Below are 18131 nucleotides of genomic sequence, written 5' to 3'. Positions count from 1 at the left end.
GGGGGTGCTCACCGAGCAGCTGAGTCACGCCAAGGCCATACGGAACCTCGTACGAGAGTACCTGTGCCGAGGCAGCCACACCGCCGCCCGAGCCCGCCCCGCACAGCGCCGCGCGGAGGCGGGTGGGTGTGCCCACCGCGGAAGTGCTGGGCGCCGCCCCGGCAGGCTGCGGGTGCCCTCTCCGCTGCCGCGCCGGAACTTTTCGGGACTATGGTGCAGCTTTACAATCTTCACCCGTTCGGGTCGCAGCGAGTAGTGCCTTGCAAGCAAGAACCGGCGCACTTCTGCTGCGGCCAAGACGTGCTGTTCGTGGCCAGCACGGCGGCCAGCTGCAGGGTGGACGTGTTCACCGTGCGCGAACAGGGCCGCTGCGAGGCCCTGGGCTCCTTCGCCACACTGGGTCCGGTGCTGCGCATGGCGCACAGCTCGGCAGGTCAGTCCCGGCCATCGCTGGGTCCGTGAGTGCTCGGCCAGGGAGACCGGCACGCGTGAGGTCTGAGTGCGTGGAGCGGCCCTGGGGCTCCGCCGGGTGGGGATGGAGGGCCAGCAGGGCCAGGGGCCGGGGGCTGCGGGAGGCGGGCGGCGAACAAAGCCGCTCGGGCTCTGCCGCGGAAATAGTGCCTGGCCCTCCCACCCGCGTCTCCCTCAGGCTCTTTCTCAGGGTGCTTCCGAGCCGGAGGTGGGGCGCACCTGCTGGAGCGGGCTGGCCTGCGGGCCGGGCAGGGAAGCGCAGGCCGGTCCCAGCGCTGGCAGCGCTCGGGCCTGCAGGGAGGGTGGGATCCGCACCTCCCTTCATCGTCTGCCTCCGCCTCGGTTGCGGTCTGTGCACCTGCCCCTGCTTGCTTTTTTCTTTCTTTTTTTTTTTCTTTTTTTATTTTGCCGGGGGGGAATAGTTGATTTTTTTTTTTTTTGGCGGGGGGGTTATTTGTTTTGTTGTTGTTGTTGTTGTTTGTTTCGGGTTTTTTTCTTGTATTTTGTTTTTAGAGCACGGAGTGGGGTGGTCGTTCCAGCCCATTCCACAACTTTTCATGAATCTATTGGTCCATTGCTTTCCATGGTCTGTAGAGAACAAAATATTTCCTCATTAGTGGATATCAGAAGGCGGGGAGGTGGGGGGAACCTTGTGTGCAATCACAACTTACACAGAGGATTCACACAGGAGTTACTCTGAACCTACATCTGTAAGTCTTTGCTTTTAGTAATGTGTGAAGTGTGTGCCCCCTAGCAAAGAAACCTGTGCTTTGTATTCAGTTAGAGGAAAACTGGTGAAAACTGTTTCTGGAATTTTTTGTAAGAGTTGAGACTTGAAGATGTTTTTTGTAGCATACTACAGCAGATAACGAGCTCAGAAACTGTAATCTATTTTTAAATGATTATCAGTATGACTGCTTTCTTTTAAGGAGACTATCTAGTGACAATTGAAGAAAAAAGCAAAGCAACTTTCCTAAGAGCATATATGAACTGGAGATGCATGTCTGCAGGGAGTTCTCGTGTGTGTGTCCGGATGGTTGGTCACAAGATGGAAGAGTCATACAGTGAAGCCTTAAAAGAACAAATGTCAGTTGTTGAAATGCCACTTTCAGATCCTCCACTGTGCATTTCATGTTGTCCTGTGAATGGAGATCTACTTGTGGGCTGCAAGAATAAACTTGTCATATTCTGTTTGAAATACTGTGTCATAAACCAGAATTTGACTGTGTTAGATTTTGAACGCTCCTTAATTTTGCACATTGATAACCTCATTCCTGCTGAAGTTGCATTTTGTGCCAGACATATAGCCATAACAACAGAGCTGGATGTTCTAATCCTGAAACTGGAACTGGTCCAGCAAAGTGCAGACAGGACAGAGCAGTATGCTCAGGGAGTCAGTGCACCAGAGAAGGCTGTGGATGGAGGTAGGTGCTGAAATAAATTTTTAAATTTTTTTAATCTCCAAGAATCTGCTAATTCATTCCCGTTGTTCTGAAAGTAGTCTCGAACAAGGTCTTTGCCCTTCAGAAAATATTTCCAGATTGTCCTATCACTGACTATCAGCTGAATATTCTAGAGCATGAAAAGTTGTAGCAACCTGTAGTTGGAGGTAACATTTCAGACAAATATGCCATTGTGCTCCACCTTTAGAAGATAGTACAGCCTCTGCAGACGCAGAATTAGGTCCCTGTTTTAGGATGCCACAATGGGCCAAGTTAAAGTAGTAATAGTTCAGTGTGCTGTGTTCAGAAAAATTATTCTATCAGTGTCACTGCCTAAGTAACTGGCATACACAATGAAGAATGTTTCTGTTGTGATATCTGTATACTTTTTTAACTGTTAGGATCAGAACCTGCCATAATCAAGCAAATTCTCCTTTTTCAGTCCCTTATCTTATTCAGGAGCTTGTCTTAGAATTATAGAAATCCCAGAAACAGATGTACTCAGGAGGTTTCATTCCTGTATATTGCAGGATATTGATCCATATGTAATCAACTATCAATTCCCACTTTTCCGAACATATATGTATCAGATCAACACCAACAAACCTTAGGAAGGTCCTTTCTTTATAATTGAAGAAACTTAAAAGGAGGGTCATTTAGAAATGGAAACTGTACCTAGAAAACATTTATAGGTAAATAAGACTTTTCAGATAGGGACAATATAAATGCAATGTTCTTCACTGAGTGAAGATGGGTCTTTTCTCAGATAATGGTGTCCTCCCCCTGTTGTTTTTTTTAATTACTAAAAACCACATAGAAAAGTTCTAGTTACTTTCTGAGTGTTACTAGGATTTGCTTTCCAGTACTTAAGTGAGCAAAAGATAACACAGCTTCCTGTGATAGCTGCATTTGCCTTCTCAAAATCTCTTCAGCCAAAAGTGAGCATTTTTTGATGACCAGTCATTTGTGGCACCAGTTGCCGTTGACTCACCTTCTAGTGAGCAGTTTACCTGTTAGGGTTTTTTTCCCCAGAAATCTTGACTCTTAAGTATTCAGACTGTTAAGGCTTAAATAGGAATTGTTCCCATCTTCTAGTATGGCTGTTTTCAGAATCTTGTGGTTTGAGGAAGCCAATGCTAGCAGGGTAGCTGTAATTGGTGTATTTAATCAATATTGTCATACTATTTTCTTACTGCTGTGGTTGGAGTGGTTTGAACAATTAAGATAGCATTTTCATTGCTCAGGTGTGAAAGATGAAAGTCCTTCAACACATCCTTTACAGCTTGAATTAGATGAGTTCATCATATGTCAGAAGCCAGTGGAACTGCTTGGGGAAGAAAGTAAGCTATGTGAGATACCTGTCACACTGGAATCTACAGAGTTACCTACAGAAGACACAAAGCACTTCCAAGTGCAGTATCTGCTTTTCAGGTATTACAGATATATTTTCCCTTTTATGGGTTAATTTACTACAAAAAAACCAAACTGCATTGTGTGTTTTGTCTTTTTGAAAGGAAACCCCTGATGTTTTGACTTCTGGGGTTTTTGTAAGGTTTGGTTTCTTTTGAACTGAGGAAATCATGGGATACCAAGGAGAGTCCATTTTTTAGTATCTTGGAATATTTCAGTCAGAAGGGATCTGCAGCAATCATCTAGTGCAATTGCCTGACCACTTCAGGGGGGAGCCACTCTTAAAGTATATTGTTAAGGGCACAGTCCAAACGCCTCTTAAACGGTGACAGGTCTAAGGCATCAACCATCTCTCTAGGAAGCCTGTCCAGTGTTTCACCATTCTTGGTAAGAAAATGGTTCCTCACGTCAAGTGTAACCTTCCCCTGGCACACCTTTGAGCCTTTCCCAGGATCCCATGGAGAACAGTTTTCCACCTGTGTCTCCAGGTCCCCTCCTCAGGAAGCTGATTTAGTCTTCCTTTTTCACCAAAATTTCTGTCAAAAGCTAAGGAAGAATTGATGCCAGGGTCCAACAGTGAATTCCAAAGTAAAGCAGGGAAAAGGATGACACATAGTAGGAAAAAAATAGTGTTGGACATGGCCTGGTGTTCCATATAGCTCAGTGAACTAAAAAGAAAGATGAAAAAAAAGATTAAATTGACGTCAAAAATCAGTTGTGGGATTTCTTCAGTGATGTCAAACTTTGACATGCATCTTGCAGACAACCAAAGAGAGAGGATTTAGGTTGCAGGAACTCTATTAATAGAGTTCCATCTAACTACCATGTGCTTCTTTGCATTGCTATTAACGGCATTGGTAGTAGGACTGTGCATTGTTGTTGAGTGTTAAAACATGAGCTTTCTTTCTTTTATCCAGTGCTGTTTACTTGTCCAAAGTATATAATCATAATTTTTCACTGCAGTCTCATGATTTTTTGGACTGTTTTCCTAGACGTTTTGCACCTGGCCAGTCACCTTTTGGGTTTTGTGAAGAGATGAAGTTGCACTCTGTTCAACTGCTTCCTGTATACCAGACAGGTAAATGGATATGCATTAATACACCATGGACTGTGTCACAGGAGGCTTGGAAAAGGAAAGAGCTTCATTGTGTATCCTCTTTCATACACTGTCTATGATTTGTTTTTAAATTGAGATCTTTTCTCCCTTTTCAATGATTTAAACTGAGCTTCTGTTAACAAAAAAATATTTTAATTCCCCCAAGTTCTACATAAAACTTGAACTAAAATACCAATTCAACGCACTGTGTGACTAAATCAGCTCTTATCGGTTCTTTACCAATAAATTTTGTGTTGCAAACCAGTTACTCTTTACATTGCATTAATAAAATTCTCCTTTGTATTTACTACAAGATACTAGACTGCACTCAGCCAGCTGAGGAAATCAGAGTAGTAAACATTAATAATCACTAAGATACTGGTTACCTTTCTGAAGGGCCTTAATTAAAATTGGAAGGGATGAATGCAGATTTTAGGGGTTCACTAGCTCAAGCCCCAAAAGATCCATGGAAGAACTTAATGCTGTATGTTAGCAGTCAGATTTTGTAGAATCATAGAATGTCCTGAGTTGGAAGGGACTCACAAGGATCATCGAATCCAACTCCTGGGCCTGTGCAGGAGAACCCTAAGAATCCCACCAAGTGCCTGAGAACATTTTCCAAATGCTCCTTGAGCTCTGGCAGGCTTGGACCGTGACCACTGCCCTGGGGAGCCTGTTTCAGTGCCTGACAACCCTCTGGGAGAAGAGCCTTTTCCTAATAGCCAACCTAAACCCCCCCGACATAGCTTCATTCCCTCAGGAACTGCATGTAGAATGCTCTTAGATCTCTCCTCCGTCTCCTCCAGGCTGAACAAACCAAGTGTCAGCCACTCCTCCTATGGCCTCCCCTCCAGACTCTTCACCGTCCTTTTAGCCCTCCCTTAGTCTCTTGTCTAATAGGTTTATATCCTTCTTGTATTATAGTGCCCCAAACTGCCCCCAGGACTGAAGCTAATGCTGCCCCAGTGCAGAGCAGAGCAGGACAATCCCATCCCTGCCCCCCCAGCAATGATGTGCCTGATGCATCCCAGGATACCGTTGGCCCTTGACTTTTACTAACTCCTCACTCATTTTGAGATGGTTTACTGTCTGCTAAGTAGCAATGCCTCATTTAACTTGCAGCTGACTGAAAAGAATAAGCTACTTGCCATTTAACTCCAGCTGTCTTATGCTCTTGTGTGATTTACAGGCTTTGTTAAGAGGGTCTCTAGAATATGATCACAGCTGTTACCTGCTAAAGTGGCATCCTATAAATTCTGCGATTTCCAGCCTTTTGTTCCCTTAAGTAATACCTACTTTTTTGTAAGCTGCAGCTCTGGATGAGCATTCATTCCAACTCAAAAGTAATTGTCTAAGATCAAGCTTTCAGTCCATGGATGCTTAGTTCTGGTGAATTTAGGACTCTCTAATGCTGTTACATCTGTAAATTTCTTCTCTAGGTGCTACATTCATATTTTTGTGAAAATGCTTCCAAATGAGGTTACATGCCATACAATTTTTTGACATATGCACTGAGCTTCATATAAAACTTCTTTTTACTAGCTACTAAGAAAACTAGTCTGCAACTTGGGCAGGTTTGATTCTGTCCTTTAGGCATCAGGCTTGGAATGGAATTGCTGGGTTTTTATTTATGAAGCACATAAAATGCCTTTCTTATTGTTATCTTTAGGAATTCCTGCAACAGCCTATGAGGAAACTGAGAACAAGAGAAAACTTCTGAGTCTCTTCTGCTTTTTCTCTTTACCTCATGTTGGATATCTCTACTCTCTTGGGAAATTAGTAGAACTAATTTCTACCTACCAATATTCAGAAAAGTCAGAGCAGGCAGTCCTCACTCCACAGTTCCTACACGTCATTACAAGGTACTATGCTTATGGTTTTACTGATAGTATTACTATGTTTCTCTGTGCTGCTGTCCTTTCAAAATTTTTTTCCCCTCTGATGTGTCCTTCGTAGCCTCCTGGAAATCTCTGGGCAGGCTCATGTGCTAGTTCAACATACCCTCCTGCTTGGGCTTTTAAGCCCATTTCTTCAAAGGAAAAAGAGCTGATTAACTGTAATCTTGGCTACATGACTTTTTCAAATCTTAATTTCTTTTCTTCATTGTTGTGTTTTCCTCTTTTCCTCTAGTCAGAACCTGCAGTGCTTCACAGTGCGATGCAGTGCAGCAGCAGCTCGTAGTGAGGATCCATATATTGACACGACTGTGAAGGTACACCTCTCATTACCTCACTAATAGAATGGGAGTAGTGGTATGGCACTTAGTTGACCTAAGGTTTAAAATCCTGTTCGTTTCTGGTGGCTGAACCAATAAAATAACATCCAAAATGAATGGCATGTTGTATTTTGGTGGTCTACAGATGTCTCAAAATCTGTTGTTGCCATGTAAAATTTTAGACCATTATAGAATGTTTTCAAAAACATGAAAAGCAATAAAATCACGTATTTTTAAAACTAAATTCCATGCTTTTCTGTATAAAATTGAGCAAAGGGTGCAGAGTTTTCTTTTATTGTATGATGTTTCTCTCTCTTAGGTGTCCTTGAAAAAACAGTTTTTCTAAGAGGCATGTAGGCAATCAAACAAGTCTGCTACCAGATACTTAGGGCATGTTTTTTAGAAGGAGGGCTTTTGATCCTTGGAGGTCTTAACTTTTCCCCTTCCTTAAATTGCTTATCAGTAAAAATCTATTGAATGTAAAGATTGTGATATACGTGAATAAAAGTAGTAGGAAAGATAGACGGAGGTATATTCTAAGGTAGCATTTAAGGATTTCTTCTGAGCATGTAGATAGCAGATATAAAGAAACCATAGGACATTAAAAGTTTTATAAACTTTTCAAGAGCCAAACATGTATTCTCTGCTCTGGATAGGTAATACCAGCATGTGACACAATCTCTCCTGTCCATTCTCTAGTCTCAGCTTTCTACATTTTTACTGTGCGTTATATTAACATCCATCATAGTTCCTCCAGTCAGTCAACAGGCTGCCTCCTGTGTCTGTAGGAGTTTTGGAGAGGTGTGAAGGCTGCAGTCCTACACAGATTTCCATGCTGCAGCTTGCCATCCACAGTGTGTCCACCCACTCTGGCATGGATCCATCCATGGGCTACAGTCCCTTCAGGGACATCCCCGTGCTGGTGTGAGTCCTTCATGGGCCAATTCCCTCATGGGTATCTCTGCCCCAGTGTGGAGTTTGAAGTGTTATGGCGGTTATTTTTATTATTTGCCATTACTATTTTTCCTGCTGTTTTTTTTAAACCAGGTTTAGAGCTGCCTCATTCTGGGTCTCACGAGCCCAGGGCAGTCTGGAGCCTCCAGACCACCACTGTAGGCCTCCACCTCTTACAAGAAATTGAGGTTTCTTCAAAAAGCAGGTTACTCATGTAACACTGTGTTGTTTTGTTTCACTGTATATGTTAATTTGTAAGTGTACTATTTTATCTTTTTAAAGCTGTAAATTTAGAATATTTCTGTGCAAATGAGGCTGCATTTTTCAATTTTAAGTCCAGTATAGATGATAGCATATGTTTTACGTGAAAAGTGCATATAGAACAAATTGGGAAAATAATACTGGCTATGTAAGGTAACAATAAGCAAACAAATATAATACTTCTATCTGTACTTGCTTTTTATAAGCAACTCAAATCAAGACTTTTATAATCAGCGGCCAAAATCAAACTAATCAGGATAAAGTTTTCTGTGTTAGGCATCTATTTCAGGTTCAATTATTTTGAGAAGCATAGCTGAAACTGTGCAGTTGCTTTGAAGAGTGAAATATTTTTTTTTTTCCACTCATTAAATAATTCTTGTCAGGCCTTTATGAGTATTTTTATTCTTGCTTATATGATGCACTCAAAGTTAGGAAAGCCAGTGGATGCTTTTAATGTCAGATCATTGTACAAAGGTTACTTTTTTTTTTTCTGATTTATTTAAAAACTCAATGTGCATACCAAGTGGAATTACAAAACAGTCACTTTCCTTTATAGGCTTGTCCACCTGTCACACTGGATGTCTGTACATTAAGAATGCAGCTTTTTATAGGACCAAGAGCTATCTGTCATTTCAAAAACCATATAATTCTTTTGACTAAGGCAGACACAGAAGATATTACCGAAAGAAGAAAGCCTACAAGAAGGATGCTGTAAGGATTTGTGTCTTTTAGGGAGCTGGTACTTACAGCTCTGTGTACAGTGTTGAACTTGTGGATATTGCAATTTAAGAGAGGTTCTTCTGTTGAAAAACTCTTGAGAAATAGTTACCTTCTAAGTGACTGAGAAGAGCAATCAAGCTTTTATTTTTTTCAATTCTGTTGTATTTACTGACATAGAAGAAATGAGCATAAAGTCACAAATGCCTGAAATCAACAAAATGTTAAAATAGCATTAGTAAGAATTTATCATGAGAATTTACAAAGTATTTATCTTGAGAAAAAATGTAGAGTACCAAAAATATGTAGTGCCATAGCTACAGGTCACAAAATATGTCGCAGCACAAAATTAAATGTCTTATCTTGGCCTAAGGGTTCTTGCCAAGAAAGTTGTGAACATCACTGTAGTTATCAATGACAAAAGTTGGTCAGACTTTGCCCCAAGTTACAGTTGTAGCATGTGTGTAGCCAGAGGTATATCTGACTTTTTACAAATTTCCAAGGAAACTGCTATTCCCTTTCCATTTTTGAAGGCTTTTCATAAAACAGCTAAGGAGCTATTCTAAGCAGTTATTCAGAAACCACATTTATTAAAGTTGGTTTAAGTTAATTAACAAGAGTGGGACAGCTTTAGTTGATTGAGGAGTTAGTTGACCCATATTTCATAAAGTCTAGAGCAGACATTATTCAGAAGAAGATAAGGAGAAGCCTGTCAGGAAAAACGACTATTCCAAATACTGTAGTTTTCTTGTATAAAGCACATTTTCTGCCAGTTGCATTGTTTCAAATATTCAAATATTCTATCAAATTGACATTTGAAGAAGATACGCTTTTTACCTTCTGTAAAAAATGTAATGGACAAATACTAAGCTACGTAGCACAGTCATTTGAAAATAGGATGTAAAAATCTTCTCGTCTGTACAGTTAAAATTAAATTTAAAAACAGAACAAAAAGAGTCTGTTTTCTTACAGTTTTTTTAACCTTAGGGCTTTATAGACCAAGCCAAAGTTTTAGAATAAAAGTATTCTGATACCTCTTTATGCCATGTGTTGGCAAACACTTTGATAGAGCTGCAGGGGCAACCATGCACTACTAAGTCCTTACAGGAGATTAAACAGCTAATTTAAATTACTTAACTGTTCAAGGTGTGGTTGGATAAGGCTCTGGGTAGTCTGACCAGTTCAGTGGGTGGCATCCCATGCATGTGATGGGAGGGTTAGAACTAGATGATCTTTAAGGTCCAAGCCAAGCCATTTGATGATTCTATGCTTCCTGATACTCCCTGGTGTTAAGCACAGGAGAAGAGGTAGTGGACAGTTCTGATGATGACTCATATGTGTGAACATGCCTATCCCTGTTCTGTTATTAGCCAGTATGACTTAAATTCACAGCTTAACTCTCCAGCACTTACTGGTCTGCAGACATACCTATTTATGCATTTGAATTACAAAATGAGTGGGGGTTTTTTGGTTGCATGGCGTTTATTTCAACACTGACAACTCACCTTTTTTCTCTGGTTCCAGAAAGGCTGACTGCATTAAATCCAGAACAAATTCTGAGTCAGAGCCGGGTTGGAATTTATATATTATAAACACTGTTTCAACAATTCAGCTTTACAGAGAAATGGTATTGCTCAACTCCTGCTTTTGTTATTTGCTAACTGAAAATAAGTACTGCTAGTTAATCTCTGATGCATGTCATTGCTGAATATGGTGTAATATATTTCTTGTGAATAGCCCATAGTCCTATTTCAGACAGATGCTGTCCTCATTAAAATTGTTCCTGTATATTCTTACTTTTGTCAGCAGCCTAAGTATATGCTGTGTCTGTTCTAGGTAGAATATAGTAGAACTTACGAAAATGTTAAAACTGAGAGCTGCATCCATCTTTTAAGTGAGGCTCACTTACTGGTCAGAGCAGCTATAATGGACCCTCATTTCCTTAAATCAGATGAGAAGGAAGATCTTCTAAGAGCATTCAGAGAAAGTTGTGCCTTCTTAGGAGACTGCTACAGCAGGTATGTTTTAGATGTCAAAGTGGCATAGGCATGTGTTTCCAGTGGTGTAACCTTAAAATGAAAATCCACAATTCTTTGCTATTTTACATTAATATTGCATATGTCATACAGACCTTTCTGTTTTACAAAACCAGCTTAATCTAGTCTTCTCTTCTGGTTGTCTTTATTGTCATTAAACAGAATTATTCAGAATTATATTGAATTCAACAGAATTATGTTGAATATGAACAATATGTGCAGATAACTGATGTGCCTGTGACTTTGTTTGATGTACTTTTAGTTCTTACAAAGAGTGATGGCAAAAGCATTGCCCTTAGTTGTTTTGTTATTTTTTTCCTTCCTCTCTATTTCCTTCAGGTTTGACACAAAGGATTACCACCTTGCTTTGCCATACTACAGAATGTCAGGTTTATCCATGACTGAAGTTTTAAAGAGACTAGTTTCAGAAGGTGATGAAATACAGACATACGAGAGAGGATTTATATTTTACTTAACTCATTCTCTTAATGAAGACTCAAATGAAGAATTAAGTAAGGTAGAAATAAGTTGGTTTATTTGTAATCTGCTAATGTAATTCTGATTTTAAGAATTGTGTATCAAATATTAATCACCTTCCCTTTGAAAATGATGAGCTGCTTTTCTAGTTTTACAGTTATTCTTTTTCACATTATTTTTATTTTCCCACTGTTGTTGAATAGCAAGCAGTACCTGTGATGCTTTGGACTGCATTCAAGCAATGCCTTACACGTTTGGCTATCATGATGCATGTTGCTATGATCTGGTTCCCACTTGCACAGAGACACTTCTGTTTTAGGAAAGCCCTGCCTCAAATTTCTGTCATCTTCCATTTCTCTAACAAAACAACCTGTTTCTTTGATCATTGCTAAATTGTACCAATTGCTAAAAACAATTCATTTTGGTGGTAGATATTCTCCTAGCATGCCAGAATATGAGTTGAATCACTACCAGTTAGAAATCCTTTACTTTTACCAGTAGGGAGGAGAGAGGCAGGAAAGGTGCTGTGATTTGATAGCTAAGCTGAACTTGTCTGTTTTTAAAAAAAACAAACAAACCTGTCGCAAAAAACAAAACAACAGAACTGCAGTACTTTCAAATGCCATAGAAAAATGAACATCTGAAAAGGTCTGAACTGTCAAATGGCTTTTATTTCAATAGGAATCAGGAAATAAAGTTCTCCAGATACTCTATCTTGCGGACCCTGTGCAGCTTCCTGATATCCTTTGCAGTCCCAGCATGAGAAACATATGTCCTTTGACAGCTGTGAAGTATCTTCAGAAAATAGAAAAGATGATGCCATCAGTGGTCCTGACACTTACTAAGGCTTTCTTTGCTCTGAAAATGGGAGACCTGGCAATGTATGAACATGAAATGCACTCCTATAAGGAGGTAAAGTATGCCAAGAGCATGAGCTGTTCATGCTTTACAAAGTCCAGGGCAATAGTTTGACTTGTAGTTGCATTTTACAGTAAAAGAAGCTTCCAGTCACTCCTCTTTCTCCTGATAGGCTGTGTAGACTCCACTGAATGTCTGCAGTAACAGTAGAATGGAGGGCTGACATACACTGGGAGTGTACAGTTTGCCCTACAGGTAGGGTAGTCTTGTCTTGGCGAAAACTTACAAAATAAGCAAGTTTTGAAGCTCTTTATTATGATCAATTAAATGTTGTTTTACTGGGATGTAACCAACTCTGCCAGTGCTCTTCAGCTGCATGGGAGGATTGTATAGAAGCATTTCTACACCTCTCCACCTGAAATTAATATGTGATATGCCCATCAAAACACCTGTATACAAACAGCCATTTTAAAATTTTTCTTGAACAGAGTATATGTTCATTGTGCTTACAAACTGAAGTTTCTGTATACAGTTTCACATCTTATGTGGAATCAAAGCACTTAACTCTTATTAAGACCAGATCAGAACCTACTTCAGAGCTATGAAAGTAAGAATTCCTCATCACTGGGGGCAGAAATGTTAGTGGAGCTGTCTCTGCCACAGATACTCACATTGTGTGAGACCAGTCTGTAAATTACTTCTTGTTGAGTTTGATCAAGACTGTGGAATATTAAAAGGTAGTAGAGGCTTTTTCTTATAGTGGAATATTGGGAGTCTAAACACTTTTGAAATAAATGGATAGCTGTTTCAAACTTAGATATCATGCTTTGGTGGAAAAAGTCCTGCAGAGTTTTTAAAGTTAGCTGGTTTTGAGTTGCAGGGTCAGAACTGTGGGGAGCTGTTTCAAAAATTATATTCAGCACCACCTGCTTTTGCAGCACGATCAAGTGAAATTGCCATGTTGTGAGCACACACACTGCCTGGATGTTATTTTGAGAATAAGGTGGCTTAGGCTTGAGTCTTTTTGGTTGGATTTTCTTTCTTTCTAATCTGATCTGTTAAATATGTTGTATTGCTCTTCACCTTTAAAAAAGCATTTTATTTCAAAGTAGGAAAAAACACTTTCAGAAAGCTAATCTTAATATTTCTTCTAGGTCTGCCTTATATGTCTTGTTTAATTTAATTTACTTAGGCATTATTTTGCCACTGCCTTTAAAATGGGAATAATATGTTATATTCACCTTCATAAGCACTCACATAACTCAAAATAGCTTCTTGTTACACAAAGTGAAGCACATTTTGATCATTGTTTCAGCGGTATTTTCAAAATAAAAATCACACTTCTGCGAAGTAGACTCTTGAAAAGTCAGCCAGTGATTTTTCAAACCACCCTGTATATCAAATGTCTTGGATTACTTAGTGAAATCCATTTTATGTGCTCACTAACTCCATCTTTCAACTGAATATTACTTTCAGTGTTCAGGTACAAGGCCTGTTTTTCAGGAGTCGCTGCTCCAGAATGTAGTTTGGATCTCTGTCTCTGGAGAGCTGCTCTGTGAATTGCAGAAAGGATTTGCTTTCTTCCCTGACTGCTTCCATCTAAATTTCACTGCCAGAGGAAATACTGAGTTTACTGAGTAGAATAATCTATATATTGAATTCTTTACCTGATTTGTATCTATTGATGTTTGTAGACAACACTGGCTTGCGGCTTCATTGGGCAACCACGGCTCCTGCAGCAGCGTAAGGAAGGAATTGTTACACCAACTGAGTTTGCTGTTCACCTGAAGGAGATGCAGCCTGGTTTACTGGTGGCTGCCACTGTGGCTTTACATGAGAACAGTAAAATTGAACTAGAAGAAGCAGATACCTTTTTCAAGGTTGACCTGTGATCATGTGTTTGCTTCTATTTTTTTCATGGTGACATTGTTGTGGGAAAGAGAAGCAGCCTCAGCTGCTCCTTCACTCACATTTCAGCATTTCTTCAGAAAGAGCAAGATGACAGGTGGAGATATTCTAGTCATGATAGATGGTTACAGAGTCAGAAACCGTACCTTATGGAATGAAATACTGGTTAAGTAAAGCAAAAAAAGAAAGCAAGAAACCAACCCATTAAGTTCTTTGCTTTTACCCTGTCATTTGAATGGAAAATACCCTCATCTCGGAACCCTTTCGGTGGCTTCCTAGTAATTGAGCTTTCTAAGGCCATGGAAATGTTACAGAATTTAGATAAATTAATTCCATAATCTTCTTTTAAAGAAATCTTCAGAATTAAAACATACCTCTAAAGAATCCAACTTAAATATGTAACAGATATGTAATGTTCTGATGATCTGTATAAATCAGTGAAAGAAAAGTATGTGTCTGCAGTTTATAAGAAATACTAATAGCTTTTCTAGTGTCCCTGAAGTTTTCTTTCTCTCAACTGGGACTAGACAAATGTGAATAGCAACACTTAGGTTAAAAGATGTGTTCTTCAATGTACGTGTGTTGCAGTCTTAAGTATATCTGTTACTGTGAAAGACCTATATCAAAAAGAGCAAGTCATGAAGTTCCAATTAGAACAAGTGTTGTTGTTTAAAACCATTTGGAAACCAAGTAAGAACTCTTTTTGCTGGCACAGCAGGTCCTAAATCATCTTCCTTGTGGGTTCTACCATGATACCCAGCTGAATTACACAGCAGATGTTATAATGGACTATAGAGACTTCTTTTCAAGACACTTACTTGTCTATCGACATATGTAAAAATGCTCCTCATTAGCAGTCTGTAAATACTTGCTGACAGTTGTACTGACATTTCTGGCAGTAGAGTTAATCCAGAAGAAGAAATCACATCTGTTGGTCAGAATTGATTACCTTAAAATCATCTAATGAACTTTTTACTTTGCATAGCAGTGTATTACATAGAATCACAGGACAAAAATGAAATCAAAATTCTGCTTCTAGTAAAAGTGAAAAACTGTTCCTCCTGTTTTTTCTAACTTTTGCTACTAATAATTACCATAGTCTAACTTGCTGTCTTCTATCATTTTTGTTCTTAGATGCTGTGTAATAGCAGTGAAAACACTATTCCCCAGCTCCTGGTGGATTTCTGGGAAGCTCTTCTTGTAGTGTCCTCTCAGAAAAAAATACTTCAGGAGCTCCTACTGAGGGTTACTTCTCAGTATGTTTGGAGAATATCAAAGAAGCAACTTCCTGAGACTAAGCCATTGAAAACAACAGAGGATCTAGTAAGTTGTAAACCACACAGAGTAAGTTTTAGGACTGCAGTGTTCCTCCACAATCTATCCAAGTACCATCCTTAATATTTTAATTCTAGATAGTTTATCTCTTAAAAGAAGCAAGACTGAAATAAAATAAGTTGATGTGCAGTTTCAAATTAGTATTTCTGTCTTTGGCCAGTCTTGCTCCTTGGGGACATTTGCAAATACACTTCCAACAGGAGTCAGCTCTGCATAGAAATAAGGGTTAAAACGAAACAGAATTTGTCAGGTGGGTTATTTACAATTTTACTAAGCTAACTAAATGAGGAAATCATGTGAATGATTAATTCTAAAGAATTATGAACAGGAAAGCTGAAATACAGACGTTAATAGAAGTTATAAATAAATAGAAGTGTCCAGTTTATTTGTTATTAAATTGTACAAATCAGGCAAGAAGGGGTAGGTGCTCTTCTAAATTATACTGTTTGAGATTAAAATTTTCTTTACTCAAATGAGCTTCATATGGTACTGTCACTAACAGAAATGTTTCTTTTATTGCAACTTAATTCTGTCTCATACAGATAAATTCCTGTAGTCATTTTGGGTTGATTGTTCCATGGATAGCTTCCATAATGTCAGTGGGATGTTCATCTGACAAAGATTACCATGAAGACATCTCAAGACTACAGGTATGAAACAAGTATTACATCTTACTGCTTTACATCTTAGATCCATTCTGCAAATATTCATGATTCTGTGACTGACTTTCTCCAGCAGACTCTCCTTCTTCCCCCCTAAGCTCTCCAAGTCAAAATAAAAGGTTGACTGAAATGATGCAAGAAAAAAATACTGAAGAGTTCTGTTGATAACAGTATTTACATTTGCATCTACTCTAAACTTGCTTTCCCAATTTTCAACAATATTTATTAAAGGAAGTATATTTCAGGATTATTCGAACAAGTAAGGGCTTTTCTTCTAAGGTTATGGTTAGCATTTTTTGCAATGTTTGTCTTAAATCCAAACAATACTTCTTGTCTTCAGTCTCTTTTATGCAGTCAGTCAATCAGTATAGCTTCAGTGCTGCCTGTTTTGGAGCCCCTGACAGAGGCTGACAGTGTTGGCCTCACTGTCCGTGTTCTCTGCAATACCCGTCTGGGCAACTACGAGGAAGCCATTGACCAGCTGCTCAGAAGGTGTCCTGATGCAGCTGTGTTCTACGCTCAGCATGAGCTGAAAGGTGACAGTCAGGTGGGCTACTTTCGATACAGTTATTCACTATCATTTGGGGTTTTTCCCAAACTGAGATGCTGTATGTACAGATGGACTCTGGATGGATCACATAGCCTAGCTTTCAGGCAAAGTAAATTGCTTAGCTTGCGTTCCACCTCTTCCTTGGCGTTTTAATTCCTTAACTCAGTCCTCAGTAATTGTAATGGAATATTTTTTTCCTCCAGTTTCTTTTGCCACGTACTCTATTCACTGAGGTAAACTTAAAGCATAGTCTTTTTAGATGGTACAGTGCCTCAGAAAAAAGAATATGTTCTTTTTCTGCTCTAAATGAAAAGCTTCTAGTTTCTCACTGACTGACTATGTTCTGAATTGTTTGTCAATGTTTATAAAGTGAAATCTTAGTAATAAGCTAACTTGACAAGAGAACATGGTCCCTTGAATAAAATTGCACTAAGTATGTTCTTCCTGTGTTCTAGTGACATCTTCTGATCTTCTAGCAATCAGAATGGTACCAGTACACTAGTGGAAAGATTGTATCTTTGTGTCCCATTTTCCCATTACACCTCTGTACAGTTTTAGCGTTGGAGCAGAATTTATTCTAGTGTTCCAGGACTACGGGAAGTAGTCAATAGAAGTAATTTCCATTTCCCAGCACAGCAACTCAATTAATTGCATGGAGCTCTGCTGACCAGAGTCAGGAAGTGTGATCTCTATCAGACAGATGTACTAGAACTCTATTCAGAACCAAATTTGAGCTTTTTATTCAGATCTGGAAATTGTTTCTGTGATTGTTCCCACATTAGAATAGAATGTGAGGTTGCAGTACTGCATCTGAACACAAGTGAAAGAAAATAGTTACCAGTTTTAAAGGAGGAAAGAAATCCCTTTCCTTCTCTCCATTCTTACCTACAAAATTGTGCACAATACCTAATTTACTACTACAGCTGTTGGAATGAGACAGATCAGGTCGGGAGACAGAGCAATGCTATTCATCACTTTCCATCAAGCTGTTTTCAGAGAAAAAATTCTCTGACTGAATTGGTATTGCTAATTAGGTGCTAATTGGTATTGCTAATTTTAGCTAATTGGTATTGCTAAAAGTTTAGATTGCTAATCTAAACTTTTTTCTATAGAGATATGAGGGACACTGTATAAAGAGCAGAAAAAAGTTACACTGAAGATTGAAAAACACAACATATGCAAAATCACTGCATTTCAAAGCATTATATAAACGAATTATTGAGTTCATAATAACTGACCTGTATTTGTACACATCTGAGCTTAGTTCAGGTTATTTTTAGCAGGTCTTTCATACTCTTAATTTCAGTCTTTGTGCATTTATACATTTGCTATTGGATTTTGTGGATTAGGCTCTGTGGTGGAACAAGCTGCTTCCTGAACTTTGCAAGAGAACTAGACTTACTGGAAATGACTGCCCCGTTCTTATTTCATCACTCAAAGGTAAATCAATTGGTTGTGACTCAACTCCAGAAGGCTTTGTTTATCAGCTAACATTCTTAATAACTGTTCAGGCTAAGGACTACTGAGATGATAATTTGAAAAAAAAGGGTCTTTTTCTTCAGTTAAAGCTAATGCAGTTTAGCAGCCTTTTTGGTCATTAGCACAGAGTTCTGCAATGTAGACAGTGTAGCCTCGTAAAAATCAAGGCATTAATTTTGTATTGAAAACAGGTAAATTGTTGTAATCATACTCTTTCTGTATAGGTAAGGAATAGACACCATTAAAAAAACCTCCTAAAC

General features: G+C 39.2%; 1 protein-coding gene across 3 annotated transcripts in view; it reads left to right on the top strand.

Annotated features, from left to right (window-relative positions):
- Positions 1–97: 97 nt before the first annotated feature.
- The window catches only part of HPS3 (HPS3 biogenesis of lysosomal organelles complex 2 subunit 1), a 33446-nt gene continuing 15412 nt past the window's right edge, over positions 98–18131 (top strand). For all 3 annotated transcript variants that reach the window (XR_004980764.2, XR_004980763.2, XM_036389166.2), the window contains exons 1-16: positions 98–433; positions 1401–1895; positions 3158–3344; positions 4316–4401; positions 6089–6281; positions 6550–6631; positions 8406–8560; positions 10091–10193; positions 10403–10584; positions 10942–11119; positions 11761–11991; positions 13632–13817; positions 14980–15168; positions 15723–15830; positions 16183–16389; positions 17742–17832. Coding sequence is in view for 1 of the 3 variants with exons in the window: in XM_036389166.2 (XP_036245059.1) it covers positions 211–433; positions 1401–1895; positions 3158–3344; positions 4316–4401; positions 6089–6281; positions 6550–6631; positions 8406–8560; positions 10091–10193; positions 10403–10584; positions 10942–11119; positions 11761–11991; positions 13632–13817; positions 14980–15168; positions 15723–15830; positions 16183–16389; positions 17742–17832 (2896 nt within the window). In the remaining 2 variants the exon portion in view is untranslated. The remainder of the gene's footprint in view (positions 434–1400; positions 1896–3157; positions 3345–4315; positions 4402–6088; positions 6282–6549; positions 6632–8405; positions 8561–10090; positions 10194–10402; positions 10585–10941; positions 11120–11760; positions 11992–13631; positions 13818–14979; positions 15169–15722; positions 15831–16182; positions 16390–17741; positions 17833–18131) is intronic.

Source organism: Molothrus ater, chromosome 10 (assembly GCF_012460135.2).
Source record: "Molothrus ater isolate BHLD 08-10-18 breed brown headed cowbird chromosome 10, BPBGC_Mater_1.1, whole genome shotgun sequence".
NCBI lineage: Eukaryota > Metazoa > Chordata > Aves > Passeriformes > Icteridae > Molothrus > Molothrus ater.
The sequence above is the reverse complement of the archived record's forward strand: the minus strand, read 5'-3'. Positions and strand labels throughout refer to the sequence as shown.